Below are 18437 nucleotides of genomic sequence, written 5' to 3'. Positions count from 1 at the left end.
CCAATGATTGTGAAGCGTATTGAAAACATCTGATATCAATCAGCCAATACAAGCGTGACTCTGCTTCAGTTGTGTTGATGATACATTTTAACCTTTATCAAAGTATTAGTTACAGCATGTTTGCTGACATAATGACACGTACTGGTTAATGGAAACCCCATTTTAAGCATCTCTTTGATGCATTGCATTCATGACCACATTTGTCAGATGATAAATGATAAATTCAAGTTCAAAGAAATCCACCGCTTTCAAGCCTGAACAAAACCTGCTTTGACATTATCAGGATTCAAATCTTTTTCTACCACCATGTCCCAATTTGCCCTCCTATAATCAAAGCAAATGAACAAAACTCTTTTCAGTGATTTAACCAGCTAGTGTCCCATTTGGCATGTTTGCTGAGTCATCATTGATTAGCCCAATCATCAACTATAGGTTTCTGTTTGCTTAACCTCTTGATAGCCAGTGTGGAGTGAGCATGAGTCATGATGATACTGAGGTCTGAAATGTTTGAGCGGGCGGCGACTAACTTATCTCACAGGCTCCATCTAAAGCTGCGGGGTCAAACGCTTTAGTTCTGGAGTTTTTTTACATGGAACAGGACAGAAAATGTGTCTTTTGTTATAACTCTACTTTACGAGGTCAAGAAAGAAGTCTCGCTCATGGTAAAATCCCATGAAAATGTGGAAGGCCTGATTGACATCTTGATAACGCGGTCTATTAAAGCGATTTAGCTTCGGCGCCACCGCCGCGGCAACTTTACACCCATCTGCCCACGTTCAAGCCAAGCGTGACGCAGCGGCAACATCTGATCTCACATCTAAAAGGCTTGTGCAGACAAGTCTTGTGTAAACCAACCAGCGTCTCCTGAACCTGGAGGGAGGCTGGGTAACCTCTAAACCCACTGGGGACCATTAAAACAACAGGTGCTTGAGGAAAGCTCAGCTGTTGAGTGCATGGACGTAGCTAGATAGCTTGTGGTTGGGCGGTGTTGGATCTTGACCTCAGGGTGAAGGAGTCACCCAACAGTTGAGAGCATACGTACTTAAAAGTGTTCTTCTCTCACAGCCCACTGAATCCAAACAAACCCTCGACCTCATTAGACAAAGGGCTTCAAAGGTTTTTGCATGACTCGTGTGATTAATTGGCAGCCCCCGTGTTTGCTGTAAACCCGACTTAAGGAACGGACTCCACGCGTAGGACTCCACACAAACCATGTGACAGGCTGTGAAGCAGCTGTGCTTGTCAGTGCACAGACAGATGGGATGCCACATGTCAATGGAGAGCTCTGTCTCTCTCTATCTATCCAGGCTTTATTAAGTCTCAAGTGACAACAGAGAGTCTATTCAAGCAATTCCACATGTGCTGTCATGTTATACATAGCCATACATAGTATCTATACATCTTTATTCATGTGCATTTCATTTCAACGCGTCTGTAACTACTCATAATGTCATAACTGCATGATGTAATAAATTAAATGTAATAATCAGCACATAATTTAAGAAAACCATGAGCACATAACATAATAATAGTTTTGTGCATGATGTAATAAGTTATTACATTATGAGAACATTATTACATTATAAACTACGCAAAAAAAAAGTTGAATAATGTAATAAATTTAGTGCAAGTTTTAACAAAAAGAGTATTCTCCTTGTCTTCTTAAAGCATAGGAACCCTTCTAGTTTTACATGACACAAGTGGAGGTCTTAAAGAACAGTGTGTATCATCTATTGGCATAATATATGCATAATATGTTTTCTTTAGTGTATAATCACCTGAAAATAGGAATCGTTGTGCCTTAGAATGAGCCGTTTATATCTACATATGGAGCAGGTCCTCTTCAATAAAACTGTTACGTTATGCGCTCACACTTTTCTTACATTATGTGCTGATTATTACATTATGAGCTTGTATTACATTTAAATGATTACATTATGCACAGTTATTATGTTACACGTGTTTTAGCTTCTGACTTCAAACCCTTTGCCTTTCATTTAAATGTGACCTCCTTTGACAGTAAATTGCTTTTATCTCCCGGATAGAAAATGTATTCATGTGATGTATGGCAGATGTGATGTATACTGTACAATAGCCCGAGCATTCAGTAAGGAGCAGTGAAATTAAATAACAGCTGGTGCACTTGTAAATTTGCCCAGCATTTCACAATGCTCCAACTATTATTCATTTTAAGAACATTATATTTTTATACTTGGGTTTATAGTCACTCTGCTGAGGTTTAACAAGCTAGTTTTCTTGGTGTATTTAATTATGTGTTTTTCAATTAGAGGATGGTAAACTCAGAATGTCGTCTGCTTTAGGCAAACTAGGCACAATAAAATGCAAAAAGTGGAACACATTGATTGAATCCAAAGGTCACTTTTATTTAATTCAGTGTGAATAAATTCAATACTGTCACATTGACAGTGCTAGAAACATATAATAGATAAGACAGAGAACAGACAACTTTCTCATCAACTAGACCATACAACACATGCCTAATGCTACACACTAGATGACTTTGTTTTGGGTAAACAAAAAGGTCAAAATGAGATCAGGTCCATTATATAATCATTTGACAAGTTAAACACTTGAAGAACCACCCGTCCACTCAAACCTAGATAGCAGGTCATTTTGCTTTTCTGTGCACTTTCAATGAAGTGAACATTAATTAATACTTAAAAAAAAAAATCCAAATACTGACATAATACGTTATATGTGGGCTTTAGCAGCACTATATTTCAGTGGTCATACACACGCGCGCACACAATTCCTCCTCTAGTCAAATGTGCACTCAAACCACGCTTCTTAGTTTTAAGGATTTCACATCTTTCCGTGTATTTACAATATCTTCTAGCCATCAGCACTTCAAAATGCTCCCTTGGCTGCTAAAACAGCAGTGACTTCACGATAAGATGATTAACACCAGTTACAGCAGCAATCGGCCTTTTTTTAGGAAAATCAGCATGATGAATCGCCAACAGCAGTGCAATGCACAAGACAAATAATGCTGTTATCAGCTAATACAGCCACCGGCTAAAATCTGCTAATCTGTTAATTGCCTCAAGGGCAGTTTCATGCTGTTTCATGCTGTTAATTTAGTGGGAGGTCACCCCTAGAAGTAGACCCCAGACTGTTAAAAACCTTGAAAAATAGGCCTATCCTCGTAGGAATATTGTTGTAAAATACTTCTGAAAATAATGATCTTGATTTCAATACAGTGAACAGCAAAATACTTGAGCCACTATTTTCAGGGAATACTTCAATCCAGAGTCATGGAATGTAATTCTAATACTATTTACAACCTCTTTGAGATTTATGTGACAACTAATTAAAACTGTATGGCAAACTACTTATGTATCTACTTTACATACTATCTCGGACTACTATTTCAGTGATAAGAGCAATTTCATCATGACGCATACATACGGTATGTCTACTTGCTGTAGGCTTATGTGGATCACAGTGTTCAAAGCTACACTGAGCAATCAGCTCCTTCATTATTATCAGTAAATGGTTGTTCATATTTCAGTGTGCATATTTTCACAGATTCTTCTAGTCGTGAAATATTTGCCGGTTTGAGTTCTGCTGCTGCTAGACGTGACATCACACCTGAGAGGTGTGTTGCTATTTTTAAAGTTTCTTTCTTTATAGGTGTGGAGTAACTTTGAGTGTGATACGAAGTGTAGGAAAAGTAGTGTATGTGTTTGTGTGCATTTGCATATGTCTATGATAGCACAGTGAGCGTGACCGTTCCTTTGGTCCTTTTCAGGATGCCAACGGCTTCTTCATGAGTGACACCCTCCAAGGTCTGCCCGTTTACCGCCATTATCTGGTCTCCTCGCTTCAGGCGGCCGTCCTCCGCTGCTGCCCCCTGAGCGCACACACACATGCACGTAAAGTTAAATTAATAACAGGCAATTTGACAATTCTGCAAATATACAATGGAGAAATGTGCTACGTACCTTTCCAAAAACAGTTTTAACGTAGATCGGCAAGTCTCCGTGGGGGCTGCCGTGCCCCCCGACTATACTGAAACCAAGCCCGTCTGGTCCTCTTTCAAGATTCATGGTCTTATACTGAGGTGGGCTGCTGGAATGGCGAAGACAGTTAGAGACTATATGAATTAAATTCCATTCAACAAAAAGTAGAAAAAAAAAAACACATAACCCTTCATCTTTTGTAACCCCCACTAATATAATCATACAGTCCCTGAGACAGACTGACATATAATAGGGGTAAGATGGATGTTACGACAGAGCAAAATACTCTTTGTGTGTAATAACCAGCTCATACCCGAGGTCATCCTGGAAGATGCAGCTGGGTGCGAGACCTCCAGCTGCCTGCTCCTGAGAGGGACCCGTCACGGTGGTGTCACCACCCGCTACCACCTACAGGCGCACAAAAACACACGTACAACCACACACTTTTATGGCATGCTAGACTTGCATGATAAAGACAGATAGCATGGTGGTAGTGCTGGATGACGGAGACTAGTTTTATGGTACTTCAAAGTCTGCCGCTGGTAGCCTTCAACTGTTCTTTTCAGGTGAAAACTTTGTACACAGATAAAGTAAAAAATAGAGTACATTGTCATCTGCATATTATCTAACTGTGTCTGCGGGTTTATCTAATTAGAACAGAAAGGGTGAGAGAACAATTGTGTGTGTCTGTGTTTGCTTCGGGACCTGCAGCTGTATTGTGCCGGTGGCGTTCTTGAGCAGAGTGACAGCCTGCGAGTGGGTCATGCCTTCAGCAGAAGTTCCACAGATACTGACAATGCGGTCCCCAATCTGGAAAGTACAATTTAAAAAGGATACATGAGAGAAAAACAACTTGGCACATTCAGCAGTAAGCTGACATTTCCATATTTATGACACATCAGTGTTTGGGTTTGAAATAGGGCTGTCAGTCGATTAAAATATTGAATCGCGATTAATCGCATGATTTTCCATAGTTAATCGCAAATTAATCGCAAGTATTTAATACTCTTATCAACATGGGAGTGGGCAAATATGCTTGCTTTATGCAAATGTATCTGTATATTTATTATTGGAAATCAATTAACAACACAAAACAATACTTAATATTGTCCATCAACCCTCACAGGTGCTGCATTTAGCATAAAAAATATGCTTAACATGGCAAACTGCAGCCCAACAGGCAACAACAGCTGTCAGTATGTCAGTGTGCTGACTTGACTATGACTTGCCCAAAACTGCATGTGATTATCATAAAGTGGGCATGTCTGTAAAGGGGAGACTCGTGGGTACCCATAGAACCCATTTTCATTCACATATCTTGAGGTTGGAGGTCAACTACCTAAAATCACAAGTTGCGTTAACTTGTTAAAGAAATTAGTGGCATTAAAACCAAGACTTTAACAGCCCTAGTTGGAAACAATGGTAAAAACAATGAAAATGTAACAAAAGTAACCTATTTTCTATAATATATATTCCCTAAAACCAGTATGAATATGTACCACAGAAAAACCGCAGAAGTGCTGTTTTGTGATTTCTAAGACACTTCACAAAAGTCTGGATAACTCCGCATGATGAACAGGATGTGGCTAATACTATTTGAAAATTTAACGCCATTCAAAAGCAAAACCATGCTTGTGTTCGGCTGAGTAATTTCATTACGTCGCGTTCTCATCGCTCATTCCAGCTGAAAAGATAAAGCAGCATGAATATACTATTCAAGATTTACCCCCCCATTCATTTCAATGAGCCCTTCTGTAGGCTTAATGATCTGAATGCAGGAGTGGGAGATTTATTACGTGTTAGCAATGGCTATTGTCCTCCTCCGGTCTGGGTCACACAGAGCTACTTTTGTCAGTCTCACTGTCATTTAACTGCGAAGGTCACTGCTAACAGCTGTAGGCTCTTGACCTTTTGGGATTCCCAAACTGAGTAGAGTGAGTGGGAAAGAGTTTGCTGGACATAATTGAGATTCACATTAAATCCCACACAAGAATTACTGGCATGCAAATTCTTAAGTTTTGTATTCCCCTGAAAGCCGAATAAAGGTTACCGGGAGGGAGGTATAAATCTCGTACCTTGAGCTGCTGGGTCTGAGCAGCCAGGCCGACAGGGTTCATCATGGCGATGAAGATGGGGATATCGCCCAGAGGGCTGCCCACGCCGCCCGCTATACTGATACCCAGAGAATCAGTGGGACCTTTAGTGAACTCAACTGTTCTGGTGTCCTGATGCTCTGGAGCTTGAAGGAAGCAAACAATGTAAAATGTTACAATGCCTTGTCCACAATTTCCATTTTTTCCATTGGCTGCTTTGAATTAATATCACTTTTGAGGATACTTACAATCCGAACTCCTACTTAGTTTGTCAGGGTCACCGGGAAGGTTCCCAGAGTCTGAACATGACTGAGAGGCCACCTTGGTGCTGCCTGTTTCACTCATCTGAAACAAAGACATTCAGTACTGTTACTTCCTTTGTTATGTTGTTTTGACAGAGCAATTTCTATTCTTGAAAAATGTGAAATTACAGTACCTGACTACATTGAGACATCCTTCTTTCTGAGTGGAAGGGGCCTGCCTTAAACCTCCCTACTTCCATTGTTATAGGCCCCACACAGCACTACAACACAAGGCACATTATTTTTTATTTGAGTCATCCAACACAGTTTAAAGCAGATTTGACATTCACTAACTATACTTTTGGGCTGCCCCCTCTTTGTCGATCAGTCGACTAATTGGTCATTTTGGTCATTTTTGGTCTAAGTCAACTAAGATTTCTTTAGTCAATTAGTCTTTTTTAGTGCTTTTTCATGCTGAAAGACTTATTTCCAAGAAACTTATTAGCAAATCTGTGGTAACCACACGATTTAAAGTGGTGCTTTTGTGTGATTCATTGTGGAGAAACTCAGTTTTACAGATCTGTTGATTAAAGCAACAAATCGAATCACGAGTGTTATTTCTTTGGTCTAGGACAGCCCTACTATGCTTCGATAGATGTACCTTGAGTAGTGCAGCCACAGCCTCCTGAGTGGTCAACCTCACATCCTCACCGTTGACTGACAAGATCTGGTCGCCCTGCATGAGTCGGCCGTCAGTCTCCACCAAACCTCCTTTCACAATATCGGACACAAATACTCCTGTGTCATTCCTGGTGGGAAAAGGTTGCAAAGACGTCACAGTGAGATAACATTTAGTATTGCAAGAGTCGTACTTTATTTTTCTTTACTAGTTGACCTTAACCGTATCATACTGCTGACTTCTGTTGTTTTAACATGTAATTGATGAATTACACTATTAATCCAGCAATTTCACATTTTTCCTATGGACCTCTGCACAAATGTGGCTTACGCTCCTTTTTGGAAGCAGCAGACTGCTGGTGAGATGGAATATTTAATAGCAAAGAGTGTGTTTACCCCCCAAATGTGACCTCAATAAATGTGTTTTCCATCTTGAATACTGCACAGACTTATTACTGTGTTGCAGTCAGACACAAAAAGGGAGAAGCTTTAAGTGTATTGGTGACAGTTCTAAGAATCAGCCTTCACCAACGAGATGTTGAGGAGATATTAAGCCTTTATGAGAAGCATGTCTTGAGGGTTGTTTGCTTGATTGACAAGTGTCTACACCTCCCAAAGTCGCCAAATTTGGGTTTCAAGCTCTATTATCTGCCCAGAAAGCAATGAGTGGTAAACCCCAATCCAGGCTTCAAAATATCCTTTCACAGACCAGTTGGTTGGTAAAGCCGAAGGTCAGCATAGTCACTAAATATGTGCTTGCTCTGAGCACTGACTTCTGGGAAATTATCTTAACTGCAGGGAAGATGCGTCTTTTTTTCCCAAAAGTACATTTCCACTGTTGACTTTGCATATCTGAGGTGCAAAATCTCCACGTGGATAAAACTAACATAAGGCAAGGCAACTTGATCGTACGATCCCCGGTGCCAGAGACACTTGGCTGTCACAACTCCTCGCCACTAACTGCTAGCTTTGCACTTTCCATTTTAGCCCCGGGTTTTAGGTTGTCGGTTACATTGTTGCCTTTTCCATCCCATTGAGCATTTCAGTTGTTTTTTCCACTTGTGTAGCAAAACCGCTGTGACAGAGGCAAAGATTTACAACTGCATTTAAAAGTTGATCTGCCTGCTGCTGCTGTCCAAGCTGTTAAAAACCCACGACCCCAACTTGGTGCCTTTCACCCTGCAGTTGTCTTATTATTACTGAATTTAGTATTTTTCTGATAAATTGATTTAAACATGGCACCAAAAAAAACATTTACACACTTGGACAAATTCAGAGTTATAACAACACTTATATACACACACATAATCAGCGGTGCCTATGCATGTGTGGCCTGTGTTGGCCATTCCTGAGGGTTATCCCAGAGGTGAGATCCATCACCACACTCCACACACAACTGACAATAAAAAACTGTCAGCATGTGGACCAGCGGGCCTTTTCCCACATGTGCTTTAACCCATAAACGCTACTGCGAGAATAGAAGCCTCAGTTGAGTTTACAATCTACAATTTGCCAGTCCTGGTACTACTTCTATAAATCTTCCTCCGCGGCTCTAAGGGGAACAAAAGTAGCAACATTCCCAGATACTGCCAACAGTTGTTTACAGCCTCGTCTCTGGCAGTACACGTGTGTGTCATGATCACTACTAGTGCCGCTGGAAATGATCCGATGGTTCTATAAGAAGCTTTGTGTGTCCTCATTAGAGGTATTTCTAAGTGTGAAGTGATGATTGTGATGTCTAACATGTCATAAATAGCTGTTCAACTATAAAATAAGATTTAAAAAACACCATTAAGTCAAGTCTGAAACACCAAATATTACACCTTACCATTTTAACTGAACCCAGTTATGCTGAGGGATCCATAAGCAAAAGGCCCCAAAGATGGTAAAACAAATACAAGGCAGCAACTCATGATTACATTATGGTTTATTATGTATTGGTAGACCTAAAAAATCCTGCTGTGATTTGTGTGTGTGTGTGTGTATACGATCTCTATTTGTCTAACTCTCCATACACTACACACTAAATATACATTGTTATTTTAACAATGATTACCTCTGGTCCCGTGATCTGCATTAAAGAAGAGAATTCATACAGTTACTGTCAAACTATATTGACTCTCAGATTACTAGCTAATTATGTTCATTATATTACCATTCTATACCTACTTATTATTTATATATGTAGTCTGGCTGTTCTGACTTTGTTTTTATACTCAAGAGACAAGCCAAATACTATATAATTAATCCTAAAATTACCAGCATTCTAATTACTTTCAGGTTTTCTTTGCTCTTATATCTTAGTTATTTATTTCTACTCATATTATTAATTGCATATACCAAGATTCCCAATATGCTAACTCTTTTTGTGACCCCAAAAAGCAACTTAATAATAATAATTGCATACTAATACTACTAATGAATCTCCCTCTTACCTCCTCCCTACAATGCTCAGGCCCAGACCCTGGCCAGGCTTCTTGTGGAGTTCCACGGTGAACGAGTCCCACAGGTCCTCCTCCTTGAACTGGGCCTCGTCCCTGTAGACCGCCAGCCGGACTCTATGCGGGGTCTGCCGCAGCACGTTGATGGCTTCATCGTGACTGGCTTCGCGCAGGTCGATGCCGTTCACCTGCGACGAGAGAACGGGAGGTTAGTGTTTGTGTGCCACGGCAACATTGGGGGTTGTCCTATTGTAGCAACCATTGACCTCTTTTAAAAGAGCAACAGAAAGATATAATTATTGTATGTTAAAAGATAGAAACGGCCTATTTCAACACACTAATATCTTAAAATTCATCAATATTGTTAATATTTTAAAAAATGCACTGAACTGTACTCATAAAAACTATAAATATCTGCTACACTTTATCTATGGTTCATTTTAAATTCATAAAAACAAACGTGTTTGCACATTTGGGTTCTGCAAAGTAGTCCTAATATAAATAGCGAATGCAGCAGAGGGCTATAAAAAAGTGCTAACAGCCTAATTTAATGCTAAAACAGAATATTCCTTAAACCGCTGAGGTCCCCTTTCTTCTTTATAAACCCAAACTGCTGAGCTATCTGAACACTGGATCATAATATGACGATGTTACAACACTTAACATTAAACTAAAGGGAGGCGGCCTTCCCACAAACGTTTGCGAGGAGCTCGAGTGGTCAGTTTTAAGGATTGATGTCCAGCTTCTTTTACCACATTAAAGGGGGGAAATACCCCATTAGCCTTCGCCACGGACATGCAAAGGATTTTTTTTCCCACAGCAGCTAATAGCATTGCTGTGGACTGGGAAACCGCTCTTTTCACTTTTCCCTCTCTGACCCTATTTTCTAAACACAACAGCTTGGCTTGAGGACAGAAATGAATAATAGAGGGCAATTAAGTCATTAAGGGTGTGTGTGTGTGTGTGTGTGTGTGTGTGTGTGTGTGTGTGTGTGTGTGTGTGTGTGTGTGTGTGTGTGTGTGGGTGCGTGCATGCATGTGTGCCTTTCAATTCAGGTCTAGTGATTGAGCTACCATAACAGAACTCCACCCCTGCCCTCCCTCTGTGACAAAGCATGAGGTCAGATGGGGGGCAAATCCAAGTTGAGCTGGGATACTTAACTCGTCTTTCCACATAACACACACAGGATTCATACTAGTTGGTACTTTCCTCTGACTTTTTAACTCAGAAAGAATCATTGCATTCTATATATTTCAGATTAACGCAAATTGATCACATTATTTGATCCTTGACTAAACTAGGGAACCCACACTTCATTATTAAAGCTCCTCAGGCAGCCACGTCTCAGTGATTGAAAAGTGTTCAGCCTCTTTTTTTAATCTAGGTCATACAGTATGTGATGCTCATTATGCTGCACCGCACCGCACCTCTAGGATTTGGTCTCCTGCCCAAAGCCTGCCATCTTTCGAGGCTGCCCCTTCTTCATAAACTTCATGGATAATGATGGCCCCCTGGAAAAAAAAAACAGTAAATAAGCACAGAATCGGAGAAGAAGGTGAACGGGAACAGTCGAAATGAGAGGGATGCATTCGACGGCAGACGGACATTATTTTGGACACTCATTTCTGAGTGTGTATGTTCCTGACTTCCACTGTGTTTTCTCTGCGTTCCAGTGTGTGTGTCATTTGGGGTCCAGAGGTTACATTCCTGGGCTGGATATTGTCTGCTGCGGCCAGACAAAGAGCTGCTCCCCCAAGCCTGACTGAGCAGACAGAATAGATGGGCTGAGGAGAGGACAGCAGCAGGAGGAGGCGGAGGAAGGCTGTGACAACATCATTTCCTACATTCCTGAGCCGCCATGGCTATTTTGAACCTGGGTTATACCACCACCAGAGATCCTAAGTGGGTGGCATGCTGGGTGGTGACTCTAAAGTACAGTCACATAACTTTTTAAAGTTATCACAAATGTACAGTATGTTTAAAAAAGGATTGTAGATGGTAAAAAAGTGCAAATACCTATTTATTATTTGCGTTGTTTAATCAATTATAGAAGTCATACTTAACCCAAGGAATGTTTTTGGTGAAGTGATACAGGCTCACTAACATTAATAATTTGTATTTTTGGCTTGACCGCAGAGGGCCAAAACGCAAAAGTCTGTCACTGAGTGATGAAGTTTGACGATTGGTCGGCCGAGTGTTGGAGTTTTCTGATTGGCCGTTGCTCTTTCAAAATGAAAAGGCGGGGTAACAGTCCTTTATGCAAATGAGACTGTCTAGCGCGGCGCGGAACTTGGACCAAGCTGTCGAACGAGACGATTTAGTTCTCAAATGAAGTTAGATTCAGCAGTGGCATAGTCTGTTTCTCACTTCAAATGTTTTCAGAAGTAGAATTTGGTGGATTGTTCAGACGGAATAACAGAAAGTTTACGAGCAGGCTGCCATGTTGTTTCCTGTTTGAAACACCAAGCAGGAAACCATGGACCAATCAAATGCATCGTGTGGCCAGTTGAGTGGAGCAGCGCGTCCCCTCTGGTGGACATATACCGCTACATTTTAACATTATAGACATGACCACTGACTATTCGTGTAACAATTTAGCCACAGATTCACAGACTGACCATACACAGTCCAGCCATATATTCAGTTTTGACCGAGGTCTTGTTTGTTTCCTACCAGCAGGGTGTCACAGCCTCCCACGATGCTAAGGCCAAGGCCCGTGCGGCCCTTGGAGATGTCGATGGTGGTCTCGCAGCCGGGGATGATGGGACAGGTCGTCGGGTCGCAGGCCAGAGGGGAAGGGGTGGACGAGCGACTCTGACCTAAAATAGAGGAGGCATACAGTAAGCTGACTGATCCATTACTAATCTTCCCTGAATAAGAAGTTGAAAAAAGCAGACTCACTAGTGACGGCTTCCGCCTCTGGTTGACTCTGGGTAGTCACGGTGGCACTAGGCATGCTGGGTAGGCTGGCAAATGCGTCGTCCGAGCTCTCCCCGTCCTGGCTGGTTGACTGGAGAGAGGAGAAGAAGGAGGGGGTCTCGTTTGTAGAGAAGGATAGCTTCACTGGACCTTTGGCCCCTCTCAGTAGAGAATTGACCTAAAACAAAGTAGAATTACTGATCAGACTTTTTACATCATGACTGTTGTCATTTTCTAAGTAACTCTGTCATGTTTATTACATTAGGAAACTGAAGCAAATCCTTGCCTTTACAGGAAACACGACAGTTACACTTTATTTCCAATGACACTGTACCTTTTCCACAGTGTAGCCGAGCACCGATTCACCATTCACAGCTAAAAGCTTGTCCCCTGGTTTCATGCAGTCCTCCTGCATGGAGCAGATCACAACGACATGATTAGAAATCAACTGTATAATGTTCACAAACCATTAGCTGCATGTATGTAATACATACTTTGCCCGTGTGTCCTTTTACTTCACATATACTCTGAATCTCAACTCCACTCTCAGTGTTTCCCTCCACAAAGGTGATGCCAAGTCCTCCGTCCTCCTATTGGACGAACATCAGCGCATAAACAGGATTTAAATTGATATCATTTAATACAGTACATCTGAACATAACATGCAGACTGACTGACACCTGGCTTTAGCTCAATAATAAAGCTGCAGCAACAGCATTAATGATGACAATTATCTCCAGAAAGATAATTAGTCACAGCTTCACCCTTACATCCTTCACACTTCTGATCTGTTGTTCCCAGTGGGTATACTTTTTTGTGCTTGTGCGTTCGTATCAATGAGCTGCCCAGATGCTGCTGCATTTACATGTGGTCCCCTGCCGCCTTACACACCATATGGATAGTCCCAAACTGGGGCTCCCATCAAAGTCTCTTATTCACTCATTTCTTTTTAAAGGGTCAGTTTACTAGAATCACAAAAAAAAACACGTTTTCTAAGTTACCTCTTGTTGCATGTAGTCATGCATTTGTTGTCAGTTTAAAGGGTACGATTTTCAGATGTCCCAGGTGAGACTTCTGCTATATGATGGAGCTGAATGGATGGTGCTCAAAGTATCGAAGAATGACATTCAAAAAGCTCAAAATAATCCGTAGACTTTACTTTTAAGCAGTTTTCTGTGGGAACTTTCCAATTTTCTGGAAAGTCACATTGCTGTGAGTTTTTTTCAAAATGCTTGACATTGAAAGTATCTGCATGGCTAGAAAGTAGACACCACAGGAAGTAAAAATCGGTTCCTCTTTTTATTATTTGGGTGAACCGATCCTTTATGTCCCTTTGGAACTTCTCCCATCCACGTGTTTTGTTTATTCACCCTTTTATTTGACAGTTTTCTGTCTCCTTTCTCTTCTCCGGCAGCTTGTCAGACTTGACTGCTCCTGTGTGCTCAGCCTCTCTTTCTCTGTCATACCCCATTGACTTTTTTTGTGTACACCTCCCTCATTATAGCATTGCTTCCAGGACTTCCTCTCGATCATTGTCTTTATTTTTCAAAAGAACAGGGTTGTTCTATGTGTGATGTGTGTATGGGGGGTCCGCTGTATCTCACCTTCGGCTTTATGCTGTGTTGCACATATTCCGAAGTGTTGGCGTCGCCATTAGCAGCAGTTGTTTCTGGCTGTGAGGAAACAGGCGGTAGTTGATGCAGTATGAAGTAAACAACTGAGACTTGTGTTGGTGTGTGTTAGCTAGTGGGAGTACAGTGCGGAGTGTGTTTGTGGTTTTTGGTTGTCTTGGGAGTTACACACAGGCTTTGAAAGACCACACAAAGCGACTTTTGGGAACACTTCAGGAGCATGACACAGCGTAAAAAAACTAAATTACACAAGGGTAGAGTCAAAGTACTAATAATAGTTTGTGTGTGTGTGAGTTTCATAGCTTGTTATGCAGATGGAACTCCACTCCCTAACATCTGCATAGACTGTTGTAGCGTTTGTGCAGCGTGTGTGTTACGTGTGTGGCCGTGATCGCAGTTCTACCTCGGCGTGGGGCTCCGCTGTGTCTCCCTCGTGTTCCCTCACCGGTCCCACAGCCATCTGGTTCAGGGCCTCCTCGTTCCTGTTCCAAAGAGTCATAACTCAACGTGAATCATTGCTCCTCTGCTTTGTGACAACGGTGCCATGATTTACGTGGGCTGGTCACAGTGTCTACTTCCAGGGGGGGTCAGGAAAGGGATATGAGTTAAGTAGAAGGTTAAGTAGTGTGATTCCGGCGAGGACTGTTTGAGGAAGAGTCAAGGGTCAAACGTGTCTTTGTGCTGATATGTCAGCTGCTATGTCCCACTTCCACACTGCATACTGAACTGTATAGTTATACTACATCTTTATAGTGTAGTGCAGTTAGTGTATAAGAAATGAGCATACACTGTTTTATACTATCAGGAAATTATACAATACTTCAATCAACTGCAACCTTAAAATGCCAGCAGTACATTTAGTACACTAAAACAGTATATGAGATTTTTTAGTATGTCTGAAACCTTAAGTCTGAAACCAGTAGCGCACAGATTGCATGCTATTTCCGGTGAAATATTACAGTATGTAAATGCTGGACATAAATATCCCACAATGCAATGCAGTAGTGACGACAACATTCATAACAGACATTGGCAGACAGCTCTGTAACATCAATAACGCTTCAATTTAAGTGTACGTATAAGACTTCACTTTGCTATAGGCGTAATATAGTTTTCAAATTAGTTCAGACTTTATGATTCTAACAAATCATCATTTGGTACGGGTTACAATAGTTACGCGTCTCCAACGGCCAAGGAGGCTCTTAAGAAGTGACGACGTAAATTACTGCTTCGATACATACTACTGTTTATTTCACACAAAAGTATGTTGAACGATAGTACGCATATGTAGTTGGTAGTATGCGATTTCAGATGCAGCCAATGTTTTTCTAAAAATGTTATTTAGTATTTGTTTTTTTAGGTGTTCCTGGAGCTTTTTCACCACCGTCCACAATTCGTTTTAGTTCTCCATTTCCTTTGTGCATTGCATTGTGGTACACGTCAAAAGCACACTCAAAAATAAGTTTTTTGAGTGTGCATACTGACCCATTTCCACATTACATACGCAAAACCTGCTTAGAACTAGTATGTAGTGTTAGATTTGGGATCCAGCTATAGCCGTGGGTAAATCACTGTTTTCACAGTCAAATGTCGCCTTGATTTAATGTTTTAAAACATGCTAATATACATTTTGAAAAATGTATATCAAATGAATACATCACTGGAAAAGAAACATGGTTTCAGCTAATAAATATCCTTCTTTTTCTTTGGTATGTGCACGAGGAAGAATCTGTTAGTCACCCCTGAATATGGATTAGAACACTTCACCTTCACAAGTGCATCCTTCTGTTGAATTACAATAGCTCCCTCTATTGAATTTTGAATAACATTACAATAGACTTGATCTTTTTTTCCGGGGCAGTTTTCATTATAAGCAGTCTTACGATGAAATGTAGCTGCTGTTGCCATGGAAATTTATTCATAGAATCTCTAATAGGAAGAAAAGGTGTTTTATTTTTTATACCTGACAAAGATGATTTTGACTTTGGATGGAGAGCTCTTGATTGTGGATGATGCATTCTGGTGACTGTGGCCGTAAAGGACTTGTCCATTGATCTGACGGGATGCAAAAATATTAGAATTATACACACTTTTTTTCTCTAAGTGTAAATATGTAATACAAAACAATGATGTAATGTGTTTACATTCAAGATGATGTAACTTTAAGGAGTCGCATATCCTGCAAACTTTGTTAACAAACCCACTAGAGTTGAGAACCACGATCTTACCTCCAGCAGCTCGTCCCCCACTACCATACTTCCGTCCCTGCCGGCCGCCCCGTTGGGATCTATCCCCACCACGAACACACTCATGCGAGAGCGGTCCCTGTTCCCCGCCAGGCTGAGGCCCAGGCCCGTCTTGCCTTTCTCCAGCTCAATCATGTGTAGGACACCCGGGAGGCTGCCATACTGCTGGATTATGTTCTCTGAAAGAGGCAGGTGAAGATAGATGTAAGCTGACAGTACTGCTGGATAGTGCCAGATTTATCTTGAGCCTGAGCTTCCATATCAGTTTATGTCAATTTGCTCAAAAAAAAGGGGGCAGGGGTTTGGATTGGGTGCGATGCATAGGCACAAAAAGTAAAAAGTTTTGAATGTCAGACTGCTTAGTTTCTATCTCTTTGTTTCAATCTTGTCTCCGTTGTTATCCCTCCCCCTTCTCCCTCCACCTCTCCTGTCTCTGGTGTGTTAGATAGCCACTGTTCAGACCAATGGGCTCCTGTTGTTCTGGGCTCCCTGCCACTGTTGGATCATCAGTCCTGTACTAATCTCCACAACTCACCTCCCCGGGCCCAACCTCATCAATCTTATCCCCACAGGATGGGAACACTCTCTCACGTACACGTACACACACACACACACACACACACACACACACACACACACACACCACAGTCCCAGGTGTTTGGGAGGCTGGAAGTCTGTCCTTTATGCTGGTTTACCTGAGTTGAACGTGACTGACTGTGTGACCCGTTCTCCTTGAAAGCGGTGACTTCATCCTACAGTTGACTTTATAGAGCGTCTGCAGGATGCTAATGAGTCCTTCAGGTTTTTTGCTGAAGTACAGCCACCTCAAGCATGTGAATCAGTGCTCTTTTTATTGCTGATTCCAGAGGCGAGAAACAAAATGTACCTTGGAGGACCTCTAGTGGCAGTTTGGTGAAAAAGCATGCTATAGCAAGTCAATGACTATGCTGTCTTGTCTCCATTAATTGATTCTATTTAGGAGCATATAAAGCAAGTCTCTATATCCACACCTTTCTCACAAGTCACATTCACACCAAGATTTACTTATGATACACCAGTGTGAAATTAAATACACAGGTGAAAAAAATTTAACAAAATAGACATTTTTTTACCGTTGTTCCTAACAGAATATATAATTGCACTGTTAGAAAAAGAGAAACTGAACTCACTCCAGCTGTATCCAAACTCATCCTCCACCTCCTCCTCCTCCTCGTTCTCCTCCTCTGCCTCAGCAGGCCTGCCAGGAATCTCTGTCAGCGTGTCTGTATCAGTCTCTCCCACATGGGGCACCACTGGCAGGAGGAGGACAGCGCTGGTGGGAGATACCTTCGCCGCCTCACGCTTCACCGGCTGTCACGCCGCAGATGGGAGTCGGAAAATAGTTTATTAGTGGAAGGTAAAGAGAAAGAAGACAGTTTTGTCTTTGTACTTTTTAAGTTTTGAATCAACGTGATATGAGGTGTGCAAGAGATAGGAAGGCACACGAGCGCTGTTGATGTAATCAACGGAAGCCATATGCTTGCAGCTTCATCTGTTTTTAGCAGGGTGTTAGTTTGAGTCTGAGAAATATAATTATGTGATATGGCTCCATATAGATGCCAGAGGCTCAAATCAGAATTAGGTTAATTAGAAAAAAGCTTAATTTATAATAAAAATCATGAGTCAAAATGCTACATGTAATTACTTACTGATGTTACTTATCTTTAAATTAGTACTTAAAATCAAATATCCACCCATCATGTGTTCACTTACCTGAAAACCAAGAACAGTAAATCACACTTTGTGAATTGATAAATTGTTGTTTGAATACAAAATCTGTGTACAAACAGAATTTGCTTATGTCATCCATTGAAGTGAGTACCAATTCTGTATTTTTTATTTTTTTTTTTAAAGGAAGTAACAAAAAGCAAAAGGCAAACAAGGACAAAACATGTTCTGATTTCACAAAAATACACGAAGAAACTCAGAGGAGATGTTAGGACATGAACGAGCGTATGCGTATACAGTACGTGAGAATATAACCGTGAACTGTATCATGGTATATCAACATATCTGTACGAGCATACGCAGAAAGGTGGAAAGCGGGAAAGCACCACACAGAGACCCACAAACCTTAAACGGGGTAGGAGTGAAAGGGTTAGTTGGGGAGAGGCGGAGGAAAAGTCTACTGTGACTGTAACCCTCCTACAGAGAAAAGACAAAGG

The 18437-nt window shown here is 41.3% G+C and overlaps 1 protein-coding gene across 14 annotated transcripts in view; it reads right to left on the bottom strand.

Annotated features, from left to right (window-relative positions):
- Positions 1-2363: 2363 nt before the first annotated feature.
- Positions 2364-18437, bottom strand: part of LOC119481506 (multiple PDZ domain protein) — a 53111-nt gene continuing 37037 nt past the window's right edge. For 6 of the 14 annotated variants that reach the window (XM_037758532.1, XM_037758535.1, XM_037758539.1 and 3 more), the window contains 21 exons: positions 18346-18417; positions 17403-17583; positions 16216-16412; positions 15951-16042; positions 14391-14469; positions 13961-14029; positions 12851-12946; positions 12691-12765; positions 12339-12534; positions 12111-12256; positions 10865-10948; positions 9432-9625; positions 9053-9067; positions 6980-7127; positions 6513-6599; positions 6325-6421; positions 6059-6222; positions 4689-4793; positions 4297-4391; positions 3966-4092; positions 2364-3874 (listed from right to left, as the gene is read on the bottom strand). In XM_037758532.1, coding sequence (XP_037614460.1) covers positions 3728-3874; positions 3966-4092; positions 4297-4391; positions 4689-4793; positions 6059-6222; positions 6325-6421; positions 6513-6599; positions 6980-7127; positions 9053-9067; positions 9432-9625; positions 10865-10948; positions 12111-12256; positions 12339-12534; positions 12691-12765; positions 12851-12946; positions 13961-14029; positions 14391-14469; positions 15951-16042; positions 16216-16412; positions 17403-17583; positions 18346-18417 — 2466 coding nt within the window. In that variant the 3' untranslated portion in view covers positions 2364-3727. The remainder of the gene's footprint in view (positions 3875-3965; positions 4093-4296; positions 4392-4688; positions 4794-6058; positions 6223-6324; positions 6422-6512; positions 6600-6979; positions 7128-9052; positions 9068-9431; positions 9626-10864; positions 10949-12110; positions 12257-12338; positions 12535-12690; positions 12766-12850; positions 12947-13960; positions 14030-14390; positions 14470-15950; positions 16043-16215; positions 16413-17402; positions 17584-18345; positions 18418-18437) is intronic. The other 8 variants (XM_037758536.1, XM_037758543.1, XM_037758545.1 and 5 more) reach the window with 5 other exon arrangements.

This window comes from Sebastes umbrosus, chromosome 22 (genome assembly GCF_015220745.1).
Source record: "Sebastes umbrosus isolate fSebUmb1 chromosome 22, fSebUmb1.pri, whole genome shotgun sequence".
In the NCBI taxonomy this organism is placed as follows: Eukaryota; Metazoa; Chordata; class Actinopteri; order Perciformes; family Sebastidae; genus Sebastes; species Sebastes umbrosus.
This window is presented reverse-complemented; position numbering and strand designations above follow the sequence as displayed.